This window comes from Pezoporus occidentalis, unplaced genomic scaffold (assembly GCF_034315485.1).
Source record: "Pezoporus occidentalis ecotype Australia unplaced genomic scaffold, CSIRO_AGI_Poc_V1 ctg16, whole genome shotgun sequence".
NCBI classification, from domain to species: Eukaryota; Metazoa; Chordata; class Aves; order Psittaciformes; family Psittacidae; genus Pezoporus; species Pezoporus occidentalis.
This window is the reverse complement of record NW_026913425.1, coordinates 2,084,152-2,104,898: the sequence shown is the minus strand read 5'-3', so window position 1 is coordinate 2,104,898 and position 20,747 is coordinate 2,084,152. Positions and strand designations below refer to the sequence as shown.

The window sequence follows — 20,747 nt, the reverse complement described above, 5'->3', positions numbered from 1 at the left end:
TAAAAACAACACACTCACTTTGATGGTGAGATGTAAGTCCATCCCCCTAACACACAGCCCTTACTGCGAATGAAAGGAAATATAATTACCAAGATACATTAACACTGCACTATATAGCACAGAAAGCAGTGATACCATTAGTACAACAGATTAACTTCTACGTAAACATGTTCAGTGACAATGTTTTGAAAGCACAAATAGCCTGCACAGACATATTTCTTATTTCCTCCTCTCCGCATCACCCCCTAACCCCCCACCCCCACCCCCCCCATGCTGCTCTTCTGTCCGAACTTACTCAACATTTATTACGATAACAATTCCTATGTGCAAGAGGGAAGGAGCTAAGGTGAATGAAATGGGTTGAAAGTAAGGAACAAGTAAAGCTCTTCAAATCACCACACTCCAAAGCATACAGTACAAAGCATATAAAATTACAACAAAAACAATCCTTTTTAAATTTTTAACTGATGTTAATGTAACAAAAGTAAAATAACTCAGAGCACAGATTCAGCTGGCATCAACACAATTATATGTAATTTCTGTGGCTGTTTTTCTGTTAATAAGTGTGATTGGTTTTCTCATGTCATCAACAGGACCACTTTTAAACACCTATTATTAAATAATCCATTTATAATATACTTAACATAATACTGCCTAGACAAAGACATCTATGGAAGAACCAATAGCAAGAGTTTACATAACTTTAAAATCACTACATTTACAAGAACAACCAACTCAGAGAAGTTCGAAAAGTCTGCTCAACATTTTCCAGGAAGCATGCTGTCCCAAAACTAATAAAACTGCAACAGGTTTGACAAATCTATTCTCCAAATTTCCAGTAAAGGTTGTAACTTTCCTTTGCTTTTAACTTTTCAGAAATGGTTATGAACTGTTAGAATGTATGAATTATTATTTGATAATTGATGAGTATATCAATCCCATATCAAAGAAGCCTCGATACCACTTCAGTGACTGTACACAAATAATATGAAGTTTCAACAAGTATCTTCTAAGAGCCTAAGTTGGCTGAGAAGCAATTGGACAAGTATTCATGAATTCCAGGCCTCTGGAAAACAAACACGCAAACAAACCAAAAAAAAAAACAAACCCACATAACAACAAAAAAACCAACACTCTGACTCAAAGAATAATGCTTGTAGTAACATTGCTTCAGTGCAACTACCACACAGAACCAGGACTAAAGCACACACACACGAACGGGCTTGTCAGTTTTGTAAGAGATGCACATAGAAGACCAGAGAACAGAGAGAGTAGCAGCAGAGAACTAAATACATAGCATAGACTGAGGAAGAAGGTATTGTGGGTTTTCCCTATGAAAAAAGTGTGTGTGCACATCTATCCATACATAAATCTACATATTGATCTACACAAAAAAAATGTATACACATACACACAGACTCTCTAGTTCTCTACTCCTACTCCAGGCAATGCCATTTCAGGCATTGAAATCAGCACTACGAAGGGATCATACACCCATAGCAACAGAAAAAGATATTAACACATGGTAGTATACAAATTTCTCCTCTGTAAAAGTACATGATGTAACCCATGTCATGGCTCAGTGATTTGAATACCAAATGCCTCCAATTTATAATTGGAGAATTTTTCTACCCACCAGTCCTGAAAACCCACTGCATGACTTGAATGTCAGGCTGGGATATTTCTTCTTCAAGTATCACTTCCAGAAAGAGAACCCTAAGTCTACTGCTGGAAACAGAAGTAAAAAAAAAAAATCTTAATGAAAGACTTCAGTCAGCAAATAGAACCATGAACTAAGTTTTATGCCCATTTTGTAACTGAGCTGCCACACTAAACACTGCAGCCTAAATAAGAATAGACTATCTTTTCATTCTTCTTAGAACCTCCGCAAAGAAAAATAAATGCCTACATCAAGCAAATCTGTACAACAAAACAAGCTTTGTAGCACTAGCAGACAATTCCCATGATCCCAAGTGTCAAAAAAGTAGGATAGTGCTCACAGCAAGGATGAGGCCTAGCGGCCACCAGAATTCTGGTGGTATAGGTAAAAGGAATACACCTGAGAGGCAAAATGCCAAAGCAAAATACAAAATTAATGCTCTCACACTGCAAATGAGTTCCAAAACAAAGAGGGGATACAACCAGAAAAAAACAATGCATGTCTCTTGTAAAGTTTTCATGAAGCACCAAGGCTTGTAATTAGCTGGACAACAGTTTCACAGGCAGCGTTACTATTAAGAAAAAAAATTCTCTCTTGAATCAGTGGGCCCAAAACTTTCACTTTAGCAGAGCCAGGAGACTCAGATCACAGGAACCAGACTTCCTTCAAGCCTGCTCATGGCCTACTCTTTGGTCCTCTAAAATGCCTGAGCCACTGTAGGAAACACGAGTAGCTACCACCACTCAGCAGCACTCTTTCAGAAAGGTAAGGTATCCTGTGGCAAGTAAGCAGCTGTCCTTACAGTCTTTTCATGTAACAGCTGGGTCTATGGCTGACTGTGAGCCTACAAAGATAGTCCAGGTGAGATACAACTCGGAGCATGTAGACCAGCAGGTGCCTTAATTAACTCAAGCCCATTTCTGCAGCAGAACTAGGAGAATTTGCACTGTCCATATTGGTTTTCATTTCTTCTGACAGTTCTATCTTTCTAGGATCTATCATTTACTTTAGTAGATTAATGATGAGCATAAGGACACAAGAGGCAGGTCCCCCTTTAAGAAGACAGTTGAAGAAGCAGGTCTGTCAGCATTCCCCTGGCAATGGTAACGGAGCAGATACTGAGCTCCCCAACCAGCCTGAGACAGGAGGGTACCTGGGCCCATTAAAAGTAAGCAGTTTTGAAACTTCACTGCTGGCTTTTTAGTTTCACAATGCTGTGACATACTGATTTTGCTATGGAGAAGGCATTAAATATAGAATATCCCTACAATACATAAAACATAACCACATATATGGCATGTACTATTCACCGACACAAAATACATATTATATGTTGAAACAGTATTTCATGCTGCTTTAAAAAGTCTTTCAAGTATTTCAACAAAGCCAATATAGTATTAAATATATTTGAAAAGCAGTATGGAATCCAAACATTAAAAAGAAAAAAAGTTGTACACATGTATTTTATGCTTCTTGTGAAGTCTACCAAGTCTCTCTCCTCAATCTGCCATGCAGCCACACACTTAAAAATGGCATTTTTAGTTATTTATATAGACGCAACCTTACTTGAGTAAAATAAGTGAAGATCACAGATGATTTCAAAAAGCCCTAGCATGTTTCCCTCTTTAAACACAGATACATTTGCAGCAGAAAAATGCATAATGCCTATTCGGACACTCAGCTGATGCTACATAAGCGCAGAAAAATTATTTACGATAGATGGATAATAATTAATTATAAAATAACTCGGCACTTACAGCTATGTCAGGGTAGATACATAAAGAACAGACACATACTGAAGATTTCAAATAGGCCACTTTATTTTCCTATTTTAACTCTCTGCCATTCAACAGACATTTTTTCCCTTTGAAAAATACCAGTACCTAAACATTTCAGGCTTAGAACTGCCGGGTCTGCTAAGCCTCTACCCTTGTTTTGTGCCAGCCTTTCAGCCAGCATAAGAACATTTCACACGCTTTCTCCAAACATAACACATAAGCTAATACTCAAGGTACTTTCATTGACAGAAGTGTATCATAATTTAACACTACAACATACATTCTGTATGCCTCAAAATGGCATACAGAATACTAGGGGGAAAAAGTTATAACTTACATAAACTTTTGTTACTCCTTTTGATAGAAGCATACACTTAACCACAAGGAATACCTCAGCCCAAAAAATTACCAAGATGTCAAAGCTTGTCTGTCTTCTGTCCATCGACAGCATAACCTTTTACTTCTCATTTACTGTTTCCAAATCTTTTCTGCCTTCTAACAAAAATGAAAATGCTACAGAAAGGCCATTCCTGTGCTAGCCTGTCTAAAAAAGTAGTTACACAAACCTGTCTCTTTAAGAACACTGAACAAAGTAGGCTATCTTAAGTTGTGCATACAAAGTATATCTGCTCTGGATAAAAGGTCAAATATTTGAGAGCACGCTGAAAGTGTTTTTAAGAAATAACAAAGGGGAAGGTGGAGGGGCAGGAGAAAACTGATTATATAAAAACACGCAGAAAGAACAACACGCAGCATTTAAAACTGGAAGAGCCCCAGCGGATTCGCCAGGAGAGTCTCGCAGCTCAGGACCAAAAGCCGGGAGGCCGGAGCTCCGCCGCCATCCCGGGGCTTTCTGCCGCCCGCCCGGCACCAGGAAGCCCGCTGGCCCGGGCAGCGGCGGCAGCCCCCCACGCTGGGCGCCCAGGCCGCCTGCCCCCCTCCCTACCTCTGTGTCCGGCGAAGGTGGCTGCTACTCCTCAGATGCGGCAGCGTGAAGTTAGACAGGACCGTCCAAAAACTTGGGTCCGACATATCCATTCTCCTGTGTCCGAAACCCTAAAGACACAGTGCCATAGTACAAGGAGCGGGGAGGAAAACTCCCACCGCTCTGAGGAGACTGAGAGCACGGGGAGGGAGAAGGGAGCGAGCTGCTGCCCTTCCTCACGGGAGCAACGCGACTGACGGAACTCCTCGAACCCAAGGTAACTTTCCCGTGCGGCACCGCCCGGCCCCGCCCCGCCCCGCCCCGCCCCGCCCCGGCAACGACCATTCGCGCCCTCGCAGGGGCCGCGCCGCAGGAGCTCGCCTCTCAACTCCCCTCCGCTCAACACCGCCGGCGGCTCCCGCGCCTGCGGCCCGTAGCTGGCGCGCTGGCAGACCTGCCCCTCCCACCCGGCGGCGCGGGAGGCGGGCAGCTTCCGCCTCCGTTTCTCCATCCCTCCCTCTCGCCGCTCCCCCGGAGCGCCAGGTGCGGGCGGCACAATCCCAGCCCGCGCGGGAGGTGCGGCGGCGCCGGCGGCCTGGGCAGGCAGCCCGCGGCAGGGCCCGGCTGCGCGCCCATTCGCTCCGTGTCCGTGCGCAGTGTTGCGGCCTTCCTTCTGCCCCAGCGCAACGGGCGGCATACGTACTACATTACTGGCTCCCACGTTGGCCACCTGCCGCTCCAGACACCAGGCGTTCGCCACAGCAAGCTAGGACGCAAACCTCCATTACCAGCTATCTCTTTTGAGAAAGCTACCCTGAAACACATAAGCTAGCAAAAGATGGATACGGAAAGACTGGGCACTTTTTTCCCTCAAAACAGTGACCTAATCCCTCAGGTACTTCGAGTCATTTCCTCCTCCTCCTCGTTCTTCCTACCAACTTTCTTCCTCTCTCCAGCATTCCCCCGTCGGCTTCCCAGCTCAGTTTGCTTTCTTGACCTTCCACCTCCCCCATCATTCTACCTTCCCCTTACTGCTCATTTTAACCCCATGGCTGCTGTCCTCAGTGTTTTCACTTCTAATTCCAGTAGCATGACCCTCAAGCCCTCTCTTCTCTCCCTGCACAGCTCTGTCTAGACTAGCATTTTTTTTCTCACATCTTTGCAGTACACAAGAATCTTCCTAAAATTACTACTACACCGCACTGTCATCCAGTAACTCAAGCTGTTGGAAACAACGGTGACAGGTACAGAAAAACAGTCACTATGGCTTCAAAAAAATCATGTTTTAACATATGTAGAATTTCTATTTACCTTTACGTTTCTCTAAGGGTCATGTTTAAGGACTTGGTCACATTTACACTTACGGAAAGAATGCTGCAAGTTTCCATAGAATCATAGAATAGTTAGGGTTGGAAAGGACCTTAAGATCATATAGTTCCAACCCCCCGTGCCGTGGGCAGGGACACCTCACAGTTTTCTGCTGAGTCTTTACTTGTTTTACTGAAGGCAAGATTCCTGCATAATCTCAGCATTACATGAGGTGTTTCTTAAAAAAACACAACCGTGGTAGGTGGCAGCACAGCACTCACTGAGCGGAATTACATAGCAGTGGTTAAATCACTTGAGGATGCCTGGACTAGTAGGAGGAAAATCAGGGAAACGAAGAAAAACCCGATGTAAGACAGACTAGTCTATCTCTTGGATGAAGGAAAACTTGTTCTGGTGTGCAGAATGCTACAGAGCAAGAAAAGCTCACATGACATCAAGGATCAGACAGCTCTTGGGGTACTAGCTCTGCCTGTAACAGAGCATTGCAATGTTAGCCCTTGTTTGGAAAAGCCTCCAGAAATACTCACTGGAAAGCACTAGTGTCCTCTAATGAACTAAGGTATGTGGTTTTGGGGAGTGCAGCAGAACATTTTTGGGGACAGTTCTACAAGTCACAGGTGGAAAATTTTATTCAGGGAATGTTAGGCATTTAACAAGGTGTTCACACAGCAGTTAACCACTAGAGAGGCCTTAGTACAAACCCCCAGTAGACACCATTTGCTGACGTGCCACTGGAAACAAATCAGTTTAACGCTGATCAAACACAAAAGAATCATGTAACACTTCTCTAAAGATCTCTTCATTTTAGAAGAGACCAGCTCCATATGAGAAGGGGAACAGCCTTATCTAGATCTATCATCAGATTTTCTTGTGAGTAAGGCTGAAAGGGCTGCAAAAGCTTGTACCAGCCAGTCTCCACCCATGCACCTTAGTGCTCAGAAGGGCACTTCCCAGGCAGCCTGCATGCCTACTCTGTTTATGCTTCTCCATTAGGGTGGAGAAATAATAGTCACATCTATTACAGCCAGGAACCTAAAACCTCTCATCCATTTCTGTTCACTTTGAGGCATGCTTGCCCATACTGAGTGTGAAGTTTTAAAGGTACATGTCAAGACAAGCACAGCTGGCAACCCTCCTTTCTTAAAACATCTTAAAAAGGAAATTACTGAATCTCTGCATAAGCACTAGGAAACAGCTCCTCCTCTACATACTTTACTACCTCAACTTCTCTGCTATGTACACAAGTTTTTGCCTGTAACTGGCATGACTGCAGAAAGAAGTGTACGTAATCATGAAACCAGGGACTTTTACCTATCTGATGCTGTGAACAGCACTGGCTAAAGAGTAACAACAAAGTCTTCCACCTGTCATGCAGGAAAAGTTCCAGTGTCCCATCACCCTGCAGGCTCTGCCCTCTCCTCCTAAGGCAGTTAAAGAAGTACCTTCGCTCTCCCAGCAGCAAAAGCAGCTCAGTTTCTGTAACTCAGCCAGGCATATCACATGTGTGGTAATCATGGAACATGGAGGTCAAAATTCATATCAAGGCCAAAAATAGGCAATCTTCACCTGCAAGGCCAGGCTGTAATTCAGTTCATGATTTCTCTGTGGAAATCCCTGCCACCTTATCAACAATGACATGAAGCCTTTAATTCTGAAAAACACCCTAAGAACTTACAAAAATTAAGCAAGACTAGCCTGTCATACTGTGGGCAAGGCCCACCTGAATAAAGATGACTGCTGTTTGCAAGCAGACAAATTCTGATGGAAAAGAAGTTTAGTCCGTTTATGTACAACCAGAGAGAATCATACCAAAAGCAATACACATTTCTCAATCTGACAAACTGGATGTTTTCAAAAGCAGAAAGCAGTGAAGAAATTCTAGGTGGAAATTTCTGTTTATATAACAACAGAGTGTATCATGGTTACATCAGTATTGTTCTACATTCAATCCGGAACATCATTCATTTCAAACTGTGGGTTCTTATGATTAAACCCCTTGTAATTCTGTCTCTAGACCCTTCGCAGCCTATTCACAAGCAATAGCTCCCCGAGTTACATGACTTGTAGATTCCAGCATAGCTTCACCTTGGCTTTCTGTGCACAGTTAGATGCACACACAGTCCTGCTAACTAGTCAGGCTGTTCTAACACTCAAACACAAGGAGACCTGAGTAATTAGGTTTTTGAAGTGCTTGGTGGACATACACATATTAAGGCACTATGGAGATTTTGACAAAGGCATGGAAATGGAAGGGAAGAGTTGTGAGAAGTCCATCATAGTCCCACAACAACCTTACACAAATTCATATGCTTCGTAAGGGCAAACACAGACCTTATTCTTAAAAGGATAACATGTAAATGATGGCAAAGATTTTGTAACATTCATCAAAAAACAACACAGTTTCTGTAATGTGTGGGGTTTGTTCATCAAGAAGTTTGGGGGAAGGGAGGCTCTCTGTGGCTGTCGTTATGTGAAACAATACTTCTTTTGACTCTGTAACTGTTGTACTCTGTAGGTAATGGGGGGAGGTCAGTTGTATTGTTGCGCGGGATTGTGAGAGAGAAAAGGGGGCTGGGTGGCTCGAAGTGGTGTCTTGTTGCAACGCTTGAGGGGAGGGGGCTGCGACGGTGAGGAGGCTGGCAGTGGACGCTTCTCGAAGCCTCTGGCAGCTTCTCGAAACTTCCCGAAACTTCTCGGTAATGAGACCTCTGCAACAAAGGGAACCAATGGGGAAGAGCCATGTCAACATCCGAGTGAGGAGGGGCGACAGGATTGGCCGGGGCCTTGAACCGGAGAAGATAAAGGACCGCCTCCCAGGGACCGCGTGTGCGCGTCTTGGGCGGAGCGCAGGGCTCCCCGGCGCACCCAGCGCTGTTTTATCTGCTATCGCTTACTCAGTTTAATAAAATTTATACTTTAAACCAAAATTGGCTAGAATATTGATAACAAATTGGTGCCGTGACTCGGATGGAGAAATTCTGACAGGACTCACATTCGGGGGGGGGCGCCCCACTCTCAGGAGTGGCCCCCTGTTTGTGGTTCATTCTGCCAGCTTCTCCACCGACAAACCCAAAATTCGATAGCAGATAAAAGATGAAGCCGGCAACCCCTTAATTTTGTGCACGAAGCCGAACGAAGAGGACAGAAACGACGTGAGTATATTGAGAAACTGAGATCCGTTCGGTTGGGGTTGGGATCCCGGTGTGTGCATGAGTGAGACGTCCAAGTGTGGACGAAGTGAGTGTGGACCTCTTAGTAGTGCGGTTCCCATCTCCCGCGAGGGACTGGGCCACGAGGAGAGGGCATACGAAAGACTGAGTGAAACAAGGCACACCGGAAGATGGGACAGAAAAAGAGTAAGGTTCTGATCCCATGGGAGGTTCTAAGGAGAGATAAAAGTTACCTTAGATACCTCCAGATAGTCCTTTAGGTTTAATGGTTAAGTATTGGAATGATTATCCCTCTAGAAGAGGGAAAGACAGGACAAAAATCATACATTATTGTATGGAAGTATGGGGGGGTAAACAGATTAGGACTGATCACCTACATTGGCCAGTATATGGGTCTTTTGAAAATCGAATATGTCAGGCCCTGAATATCTATGTCAATTTGAAAGAGCCTTTTGATTTGGAAGAAAGTGAATATGCCCAATTGTGGATAGGATCAGAGACTAGAGCCAATCTATACCCTTTAAAAGAAAAAGGGGGACGAAAAAAGACTAGGCCAGAGGAGGAGGTTCCCATATCGCCCCCACCATATATACCTCCTCCACCTCAGCCTTCGCCCCCACCCGAGACTCCCTCTAACGTTCCAAGTGCTCCGTGTGAGGACCCGGAGGCACCCCCCAATACTTTTGAGACCGAGGGACCGGTCACACGAAGTAAAAGCAAGAAACAAACTGAAGCCCTGCTGTACCCTTTAAGGGAAATATCAATGGGAGGGGCACACCCAGAAATGGGATGTTTTTCAATACCCTTGAATTCAGCAGATGCTAGGGAATTTAAGAAAGAAATGGGGACTTTGCTGGAAGATCCCTTGGGGGTTGCAGAGTGGATCAATTCCTAGGGCCTAATATATATACCTGGGAGGAGTTGCAGGCGATACTGGGATTTTGTTTACAGCTGAGGAGAGGGATATGATCAGGAGAGCCGGTATGAGAATATGGGACCAACAACACCAACAGGGTCCCGCAGCTGATATAAAATGGCCTCTACAGAGACCTAATTGGAATAACCAAAATGAAATACACAGGGGTCATATGCAAGTTCTGAGGACTATAATAATCCAAGGTATAAGAGACTCGGTCCCCAGAGGCCAGTATATCAATAAGACTTTTAGCGAACATCAGAAAAAGGATGAAACTCCCACAGAATGGCTGGAGCGTTTGCAAAAGAGTTTCCAGCTATAGTCAGGAGTAGACCCTGACATGCCAGTTGGGCAAGCATTAATTAAGGCCCAATTTGTAGCTAGTTCATGGATCGACATTAAGAGAAAATTGGAAAAGTTAGATGATTGGCAGTTTGATTAGAAAAGATCTTAAGAACATTTAAGCAACTGGGTGAGGAGTGACACTTGCAAAGGATATTGCTAATGATTTACTGTGATCAAAATTTATGGCTGTGAATGGACTGTAAAGTTCCTTACCTCTGTTTTCATTGGCACACAGCTGCCAGCATTTCAGTTTTGGTGTATTCAGTACCTGCTTGTATGCTCTTCTGTCCAAGCAGACTCTTGCAGGATTAAACTATACACACAGATGCAAATGCTAACAGCAGTGTTGTATCTTACGCTGATCGCTACCCTTTTGCATGATCTTGTTATTCAAAGGTTTCTGTTGATCTCCTGTAGTATTAGGAAGACTTTTTCCTCCCAGTCCAAAGATAACTCTAAACTGAAGAGTAGTGTTAAATAAAAGGGGCTGTTGTCTTCTACTGATCAGAAAGTCTTAGTTCCTGTCTGATCACATGTTTAAAATTTGATTATGCATGGTTTTGGAGTAAGCAGCCTTTCAGATAAATTTAGCAGAAAGCAGTAGATCAGATTTTCCTACTGGGATCATCTGAAGATAATCCTCACAGGCTCTGTGATCCATGTTGTACCATTGAAGAAGCTTGGGACAGTTTGATGTGTCTTATTCTAGTGACAGTAATGCTTAATTCAATTTAAATTTGCAAGGTGGCTGTTGCAGCAGACAATCTGATGATCCCTTCTGATCTGAAATGTAATGAAAACTGCAGCAAATTTTTTTTTAAAATGTCCTTGTGGGAAAGATGATGGAGAGGAAAGCAAACAACATGGGTAGGTGAATGTTCATGGAAATAGCTTGTCGTCTTTTAATCCACTCAGTTGTTTGAGAGCTACATGTTTGGTATAAGGGCATGCTCTAATCCAGAAGAAGATATGTATCATTGGTTTTGTTTGTAGAAGGAAAAGAAACAGCAGAAAAATAATGTAACAGTGAGAAAGGGGCAAGTTTGTCAGGCAAAGGAAAAAGCAAGAAAAACAGGAGGAATAGAAACATAAGTTAGATAATAAGGGCAAGAGGTATGAGAGCCCACAACAGTCTGTTGGAGTCTTTTGACTTAGAGCAGGCTTATTTAAAACAGAAAATAAAATACCTCCTTTTTGTCAAGAATCACATTTACCCCCACTGCAAACTTTCCTAATTGCTTCTTGAGATTGCAGCTATGCTAAATTTGAATTATACTGCATATCATAAATAACTGTATTAAAAGAATGTCATCAATTAATTGAGCCCTAGTTGGAAAATAAATGCATGGTTTTACTGTGTTTTTTTTGCTTCCATAAATACCTTAATGTGACCATTAATGCACTCACAGCTGTTTTGCTGACCTGATTCATTACAGTATCACAGTGACTCTGCTATTTGACAGAAAAAAAAAAAAAAAAAACAATCCCATGTCCAAGGTGATAAGCAAAAGCAGCAATGAAACAGGAATGAATCTCATGAAGGGGATTCAGTTTCCAGTCATCTAATTTCTAAAAGAACTGCAAATATATGACCTGTCTGTAGCAGGGAGAAAAGATGCTGAGTAAAAGAGGCATTATTAATAGGAAAGAATCAGTGACATCTACTTAAAGCAACTATTAATTCAGCCTTTTATTTTTCACTTCCTATATCATAGTGGAATAAGCCATTTAAAATTCCCCTTCACCTGTGCCAAATTCAGTATTACCGTTTCCTGAGTTCAAGCTGTTTGTTCTACTGACAAATTTATTTCCTTTCACAGTTTTTATCTGAAATGGCCATAAAGTCATCTGTTCTACTGCTAATAGGCCATGAAATTCCTTGTATGGAAAAAGTATAAAGAATAATTGAAGGCTTAGAGGACTCAGACTTATTCTGATGGTGTTCCTGAGCTAAGTTGTTCATATGTTTATTATTCTAATGTAATTAAAGCTGTCCATTAGGTTATGTACATTTCCCACAAGTGAGTTTCAGTTTCGTCATTAAGGGAAAGCCCATTCTCCAACTAGAGGAGAAAAGTATCTTTATGATTTAACACATTGCAATGAAAAGATGCAGGAAATTTGCAGGATGTGATAAACATAATATGTTAAAAATTCTAAGATAGTTGACTCATCAAAAATGTGCCTTGGGTGAACTCAGGGCAAAGAGGGTGATGAACAGGCTTTGCTGTTTTCTGGATTATCAAGTTGACACTTGATGATCAGCTTTCTGGTTTCTAATGGGCTTACAGGCAGTACAAAGAACCAACATCCAGCCAATTGCATTTTTCAGCTAAAATTCAGCACTTAGGGAAAAGCAGAGAAATTTGGGGAAGAGAGGAAAAAAAAAAAGAAGGTAAAGAGCGTCTCAGTTATTGAAATCTAAACAATGGCATTGTCTGTGGTGGTGTTCCACTAACAGCAAGATGAATTTGCAGCAAAGAAAGGTGTATTTGAGTTGGTTATTCTTAAGGAAGAATTCCCTCTATTTTAATTATACTTTTATGGCAATAGACATCTCTTATTAGATTTGTGCATTCTTACATAAACTTAGAACGTATCACTGATGGTAGTAACAAATGGAAGGCAGCCGTTTGTTGGGGAGACATTCAGAAGCATTAAATTACCCCGAATATAAGGAACTGAAAGAGGATTTAGTTAATGCACCTGTCCTAAGTTTACTTGATCTAAAAAGACGTTTTTATTTGTTTGTAAATGTAGATGAGGGTACCGGGTATGGGGTTTTGGCACAGGATTGGGCCAGACGGGAAAAACCTCTAGGATATCTATCAAAATTGTTAGATGCAGTCAGTAGAGGATGGGCGGAGGGCTCCCCGGCGCACCCAGCGCTGTTTTATCTGCTATCGCTTACTCAGTTTAATTTATACTTTAAACCAAAATTGGCTAGAATATTGATAACAGTTTCCAAACTGGTGCCTGCAGTTTGTGACTTCTCATGACACAAATGCTTGATTTTTAAAGCAAACATCTCAAGGGATAGTGAGGTTTTGGCGGCTAATTAAGGGGGTACTACACAGATGCCAAGGGGCTACTTCTCTTCTAATTTAGTTAGCTGAATCAGCTCAGTGAGACCAGACCCAGTACAGGGGAAGCAGATGGAGCAAATGTTCAGGCTGAAAGGCAGGGGCAGGAGGATCACTTCTTTGGCAACAGCCGTCCCTTAAATCGGAGCCTTTCTCACTATCAATACTGATAGTGCTGCTCATCCTCCCCAAACACAGGCTTAAAAGCCAGATTTTGTCTCGTTTTGTAAGCCAGCACAATTTACTTACTTCTTCCACATAGAACTGGACAAAAAGAACTGAACAGTGCATATAATAGTGATCCAAAATACGTAAAACCAAAATTATTAGGAACAGATCTATGGCATCCTCATAAATGCATACTTGACGTTTAGATATATTTCCCTACAATAAAATGTTATTGTATCAACTTCAAATAACTCTCCTTCAGTATCCAATAAAAAACACTGAATTTGGAAATTGGCAAGTAAAATACAATAGCTATGAACCTGCAAACATGTCCTTAACAGCCTTTGTTGCTTAAGTTTTCAGCTATACAGCCAAAACAACAAGAAGCTCAGGCAACTTCATCACTTAGGGGATGCTTTACTATGCAATTTGGATTATGAGTTTCATTTATCACAAAGTATTACATAAGGTAGCACAAAACAAGTGAGAAGGATCATTACATTTTCTCTTTCACATTCACTTGAAGATAAAAACATCCCTTAAGTCAGAAAAGGTTATTAATTTACCCTCGCTTCAAAGAAAGTTACATTTCCAAAAGCAAGCTTACAAAGTGTCATGGTTTAAGCCCAGCTGGTAACTCAGCACCATACAGCTGCTCACTTACTCCCTACTCCTTTTCCTGTCCAGGCGGGATGGGGAGGAGAATCAAAAGAATGTAAACCCCATGGGTTAAGAACAGTCCAGTAATCAAAGTGTAATATACTACTACTAATAGTAATAACAATGATAAGGGAAATAACAAGAAAATATAAAACTAAAAAGGGTAAAGAAAAAAAAAACAACAAAAACCCCAATAAACACAAGTGATGCACAGTACAATTGCTCATCACCCACTGACCAATACCCAGACCAACCCAAGCAGCGATCAGTCTCTTCCAGGTGAATCCCCCCAGTTTATATACTGGGCATGACATGCTGTGTTATAGAATACCCCTATGGCTATTTTGGGTCAGGTGTCCTGTCTCTGCCCCTTCCTCACAGGCAGAGCATGAAAGACTGAAAAATCCTGGATCAAGGTAAGTGCTACTAAGCAACAACTAAAACATTAATGTCTTAAAGGCAAAGCACAGCACTGCACCAGCTACTAGGAAGGAGAAAAATAACTCTTACAGCTGAACCCCGTACAAAAAGGTATCTTTAGAAGAGTCCCACTCAATACACAAGCAGAAAAGAATTCAAAATGTCATCATTTATTTCCATTAGCTACAGCAATAAAAATTCCCAGAAACATTGTAATTACGTAAGACTGACTACTAATTTTAAGTACCACCATGAAATACTTACAGAGTTCAACAGCTATCTTTGATACAAAAATGTTATACCAATACTTAATATTTTGCACATAGCATTCCAACGCAGCAGTTACCTAACCCTACCTTCTTCACGCTGATGATGGCATAAATATGCATTAGAATTTTTCAGAACATATGTGAAAATGTTTTAGCGTCATTTCACAAAAGCATTACAGACTGCTCAAGTCTGCAATTTTATAGCAATATACAGAATAACAGTACACAGAATGCAGTTCACCAGCAACAGTGAAGATAGTAAGAGTTCCTTAAAGAACTCTAAGACTAATAAAATTGTAGTATCATAGGCCTGATACTGAATAAGGAGGGCAAATTTGTGAACCAGGAAAGAAAAAAGGTTGCCTTAATGCATCTTTCCTGTTTTCAAGTGGAAGGACAATTATGTAATCACATCTTTCAGCAACCAAGAAATGCCACTCATTCCCTCGGTATCTTGAAGGATGTTAGATTAGAACTGAACTTCCAGGTGTGTTGAGGAGTTTGTTTTGGTTTACTTGGCCCTTTTTAGTCAGATAGTTATCCAAATAGTAAAAAAGGAACTGGCCGTGCTGCTTATTCAATTACTGCTATTTTCAAAGTACCTTGGAGAACCTGGGGGAGTTCTACAGCAGCGAAACTAAGCTGTTATGCTGTTGCATTCCTTCGAAAGGACAAACAGGATACTAGCTACTGTGAAGAATGAAGAATTTAGAAGAATTTAGGTATGGTAACATAGTGTCACTAAACACAGTTTTACACATAAAACAGTCTGCCCAAACAGATCTTGTTTCAACTGAGATTCCAAGTCTGGCCAATAAACTTGTCAGCTGACAATACCTTGAGACATTTGCAAAACATTCAACCCATCTCCTCACAATGTTTTAATAACTAGCACAGCACAAAAATTGATGTGTGATACAGGAAACATTAAAATTCACCAATATTTTTGGAAAACTAAATTCACATTAAATGCTTCTGGAGGATAATACAGGGTTATGTTCTTTATTTAATACAATTCATTAGCACTATCAATGACCTGGGAAAAAAACACGAGAACCTTCCTAGGAAACAACAAAAAAGAAGTATATAACAAGAGGAACAGGATATATCATTTTTCATTGGATAAAGCAGGCTAGTTTGAATGACATGCATTCCAGTTTTGCTAGGCGTATCAAGGAACAACCCTCCCTCCCCCCATGACAGATAAAACATACAGTAAGATTCTGGAAGACAGGGGCAATGCAAAGAATTTAGATATATCTCTAACGGGAGTACAAAGAAGATAAAACTGAGCATTGAGGGACTAAAGTAGTGGTAGTCGAGGTATTTGCTAAAGGTTGGAGAAAAGTCAGGAGCTGTTCAAGAAAAAAAAAAAAAAAGAAATCTGAGCTTTGATGTGTAGCTTGAGAAGCGTGATTCATTCAATTTAGCCAAAGCCGTTCAGTATCTGTATTCCCCAGAAGAAGGAATTTTGGGATGATACAGGTTTTAAGAATAGTGAACTACATCCTGTATCTCCCTCACACACAGCAGAGTTAGGGGTTCAAAGTGCAAGAGTCAGATAAAAAAACAGTTTTAAATTCTTTCACCTTGCTACTGTAACAAAGTGGATTTCTAATCACTGTAAATCTTGCATGTTATATGCATTTCTACCTAGAAAAATAATCATACTTCAAACAAGAGTTAGAAGAAGGATAAAAAAAAAACAAATACTGGACAAGGTTCTACAGCCTATTTGATATAGAAAGTCAAACTAGAAGATCTAATTGGTCTATTCAGTTCTTAAAATGTATTAACCGATAATTATTGTTTCATTATTCTTAACCACAATAATTGAAATCTTACTCCCTCTAGCGGCTGATCTTAATGCTTATTACCTTCCCCTACTAACTGCACATGATTTTTACTGTGGGATGTACAGTGCAAAAATAAGTTGAAGAAATCACAGAAAGGAAAGAAGTATTTTGTGGGTGTACAGTGTATGTCTGCCAAATTTTTAAGTTTACTTAGAACTGTTTATAAATACACATTAACACTACTGCTCTAACCAGTTCCAAAGTAACATGCAACATTTAAATAAACCTCCCACTACTCTAGTTTATTATAGCTCATTTAATATAAACATAGTTAGAAAAAGCAATGGTCCCATCATCTCTTCCCATTTCTGAAAGGTTCTAAATAGATGCACAATATTAACCAGAAATTAAATATATTGCATAGCCACCTGTATCAGGCATAAAAATTCATACCTGGCAACACTGGTTTTAATCAAATTTTGCTGTTTGTAGTGGAGAGAACCAATCATGCTACCAACCATGCTACATATTTCCAGTGGTCCCAAAGATCAGCTTCTCCTTCAGAGCTAATTTAGCAAACAGGCAGACTAATGAGAAAGTGTAGAAGTTATTTCCCATTTTTATCACTGAATTTTTATTTATTTTGGCATGTTGCAAAAGCATTAGTATCCTTCACAAGTGCTACTTCATTTGGTAAGCAAGCCCAGAAAAGAAGAGAAAACAGAAAACATCAGATAAAAACGTCATAATTTTCCAGATACTGTGCTGCTTGGACCTTGATTTCATTATCACAAATGCCAGAGACAGGAGAAAAAGTGTATTACACAGCTAGTATTAACCTATCCTGCTTTGTCTTTCTTCAAGTGCCTTTTTTGCCTTGTGCAAGCACCCTAAGGTTAGCAGCACCCTAAGAGGATAACACCATTTTTAATTACATGTAATTAACCATTCTTGTGGCTGAAGCACCGTTGGTTTAAATGTGAAGGTGGATGTGTTGATGAACAGATATGTAAAGAGCTGTCATGAAGTTTTTGATGATTTTGGGCATTCATGTGAAGCAGTCATACACTTAATTTACATAATTGCACTGGCTCAGACCACTCAGACACTCTCCTGACCTCACACATTCAGCCACATCTTTATCGTGCATCTTTCAAAATCAACAGCCATAATCTATATGACAAATGCAATTACCTTTAAGGGTCAAAGTGCAATTCCTAACCAATTTCTGAAGAAAATGTGGATATTCTTCCTCTGGATAATCATTTTTCTAAACCAGCGTGTACTTAGCTGTTGTTATATATCCTGCATCACAGCTGCAGTCAAGTAAGCCGTATTTTTTCAGAAAAAAATTCTTAATTCAACTGTAGAGAAAACCTTTTTTTTCTTCTTTTTAACGGAAGGTTTTGGGTTGTTTTTTTTTTTCAAAGTGTGCTCTTTAAAGTTTAAACCAAACAATATGGGTAGTCTGTATAAGCATTAGATATAGCATATAATCTTCGTGTACCTCTAAGATGAAAAATACCTGTATCAGGTGGGGGGGGGGGGGGGATTGATTTATTTTTTTTTTTTACTAGAGGAAGCATGTTGTTTAAAAGAGAGTTTGAAATACATCTGTATTAAAGACTAAGTTTTCACAGCATTGTAGAATGATTTGGGTTGGATGGTACCTTAAGATCATCTAGTTCCACTCTCCTGCCATGGACAGAGACACCTTCCACTAAACCAGGTTGCCATGCCACAGCATGAGAACCTCAAACGACATACTCCTATGAGAGGAATACTGCTCCTTATACAGAGCCATCTCACATTAAGCTCTGCCTCCAGCAATCCAACTGCTATACTCATCGATCAGAATAACAGAATTTAAGGGATTCTCTATGCAAAAGTCAAATGAAGTAAACAAAATCAAGCTCAATTCCTGATAGTATTCAACCCTGACAGGTTTGGAAACGTCATGAATTTTAACTTCTCTCATTTTTAAAACCTTCTGGGGTGTTTAATGGACATCAGCACAGTGAAGCTCTCAAGTCTGTCAAACTCAGTGTAAAAAGATCAATTCTGGTGCCACTGAATTTAAAAGCAGTAATTCGGTATAAATGCTGTCTTCAGTGAAACAGAAAACTTCATCATCTGTAAAACTTATACACTGAATGTCCTAAATTAATCACCCGATCAGCACAAGACACATGGCTACAGATTCACTACAGATCTCTGTCAGAGCAAGGAAATTAAATGTTCCTCCCCAATACTAGCAAGTACTATGTTTATTTCAGACATTTCAAATACACAATTTCTTCCCAAATCCTGATTTAAATAAGAATCTGGTACTAAGAATTCAGAGCTTTGCAGTAGTTGCATGTTAAGTACTTCAGGGTGTGTGTGTGTGTATATATATAGTTGCATTTCCTGAGCTTTGCCCTGCACTCATCTGGCTTCATGCTTCAGCTATTCGTGTGATGAATCTGTTGTCAGCAGAACGGTGTGAGATGGAGCACCCCATGCAGTGCAAGCTGGCAAGCTGGAACTCAGGGACATAGGAATTTAAAAGGGGAAACATTATGCTTAAAAGAATATTATGTGGACTGCCCATTAATGTTACCCTTGGTATGTCAAAAATGAGCTGAGCACAAAGCACTCCAAATTGATAACATCCTTAAATCTCTTCACACGTCACCCTTAATGCTCTCCTACTCAAAAGGCTAAAATAATAATAGCTGTGTTTCAGCATACACCCCCCAGTTTAAATCAGAATTTCTGAATAACCCTAATTACATTCAGCTTATACTCCTGTGTGTGCAGAGTTTTCTGAACCATTAACTACCCTGTCCCTCAAATGGTGCTGCAGCCAAATAATGTGAGCTGTACATGCAGATAATATGGTTAACAAACCAAGAATCTCCAGAAGTAGTAAAATTAGCTACATAGAAAAATTAAAACTTTATGGAAACAAGATGGAAACCAAGCATCTAGAAGTACAAGAGTGGTAAGGATTATTTTAGTTAGCTACCCTTGTCAAATCATGAGAGCAAACCCTAAAAATGAAGGACAAAAAACTAAAAATGATCTTATGGTTAAGGTGCCCCAAGATCTAAAACCTAATGTTATCTAGTCATTTAAACTGTGCTTCAGTTCTCCACCTGTAAAGCAAAGATAATAATGCCCTACTACTTCTTGTAAGCTCATGGAGGATAATTCCAGAAACATTTGCATTAAACGCTCAGATACTAAAAAAGGAGGAAGGAAAAGTACACAATAGCAGAGAGATCTTAAGGGCGACCACTTTACCAGTTCAAAGGTACTAAACAATTTCTACAACCCCCTCCTCCCTCCAGGCAAAGACCGTACAAACAGTTTAACTCATCTGGAGGGACTTAAGATGAGTTAAGAAACAGTCTTAAATCTCTCACACATATCACGGAGAATGACAAGAATCAGCAGTGACAACATGACAAGTGTTACAGACTTCCACACTCCATCCCCAAAGAGAAGCAGACACATTTTGTTTTAACTTTGTGGGACTGAGAGTGCACTTCAGCATTCTGTATTATACAAACTACTGTCGTCACCTCAGCCATCACCAAAATTCTGTCAAAATTATGTAAAACAAGGAGTGCAGGATCAGCACAACCCATGATGGCTGTTTATACCTCCAGCATTCCAGAAATGCTGGAATAGTCTATCCATCACAGTGGAAATGAAGGAATTACCTGCTCAGCAGTTCAAACTACTGTCTAGGAGTCCTAATTTTGCTGATATCAGACAACCTGATTATTCCATTCATGTAACTGCAAAGGATGTTAGTTTATAGAAGTATCAATATCCTGATACAAAAGGGACTTAAAAACATTTATCAATGCAAATATCCATTCTTTATATGCCACCAATAAAACAACAACAAAAAAATCCAAACCAAGAACAATGCAAGCTCAAATCCCCTTCACCAATCAATCAGCCTCTCTTTTGACCATCTCTAGTTATGTCTGGACATGGCTTACCTTGAATTTAAATTAACCTCAGATATGTGTATAAAACTACCTGTTTCTCTCAAACCAGCATATTCTTTTATCTCAGTATTTGGATTTTTTTTTTTTCTTCCAGTGGAGAGATTGCTTCTGTCAAAAATTATGCAACACTTTAATTCTGTAAAATTTAGAAGAAAAGAAACTTAGTATCAACAAGAGATTATCCCAACATACTCCACCATCAGTCCAGTGGCAGACAGCAC

The 20,747-nt window shown here is 40.5% G+C and overlaps 1 protein-coding gene across 7 annotated transcripts in view; it reads right to left on the bottom strand.

The window, feature by feature from the left end:
• MAST4 (microtubule associated serine/threonine kinase family member 4) overlaps positions 1–20,747 on the bottom strand; it is a 275,284-nt gene that overhangs the window by 104,635 nt on the left and 149,902 nt on the right. The window contains exon 1 of one of the 7 annotated variants that reach the window (XM_062612325.1): positions 4,385–4,540. The exons of the other annotated variants lie outside the window; for them this stretch is intronic. Coding sequence (XP_062468309.1) covers positions 4,385–4,476 — 92 coding nt within the window. The 5' untranslated portion in view covers positions 4,477–4,540. Of the gene's footprint in view, positions 1–4,384; positions 4,541–20,747 lie in introns of those variants that run through there. 7 annotated transcript variants of the gene reach the window in all.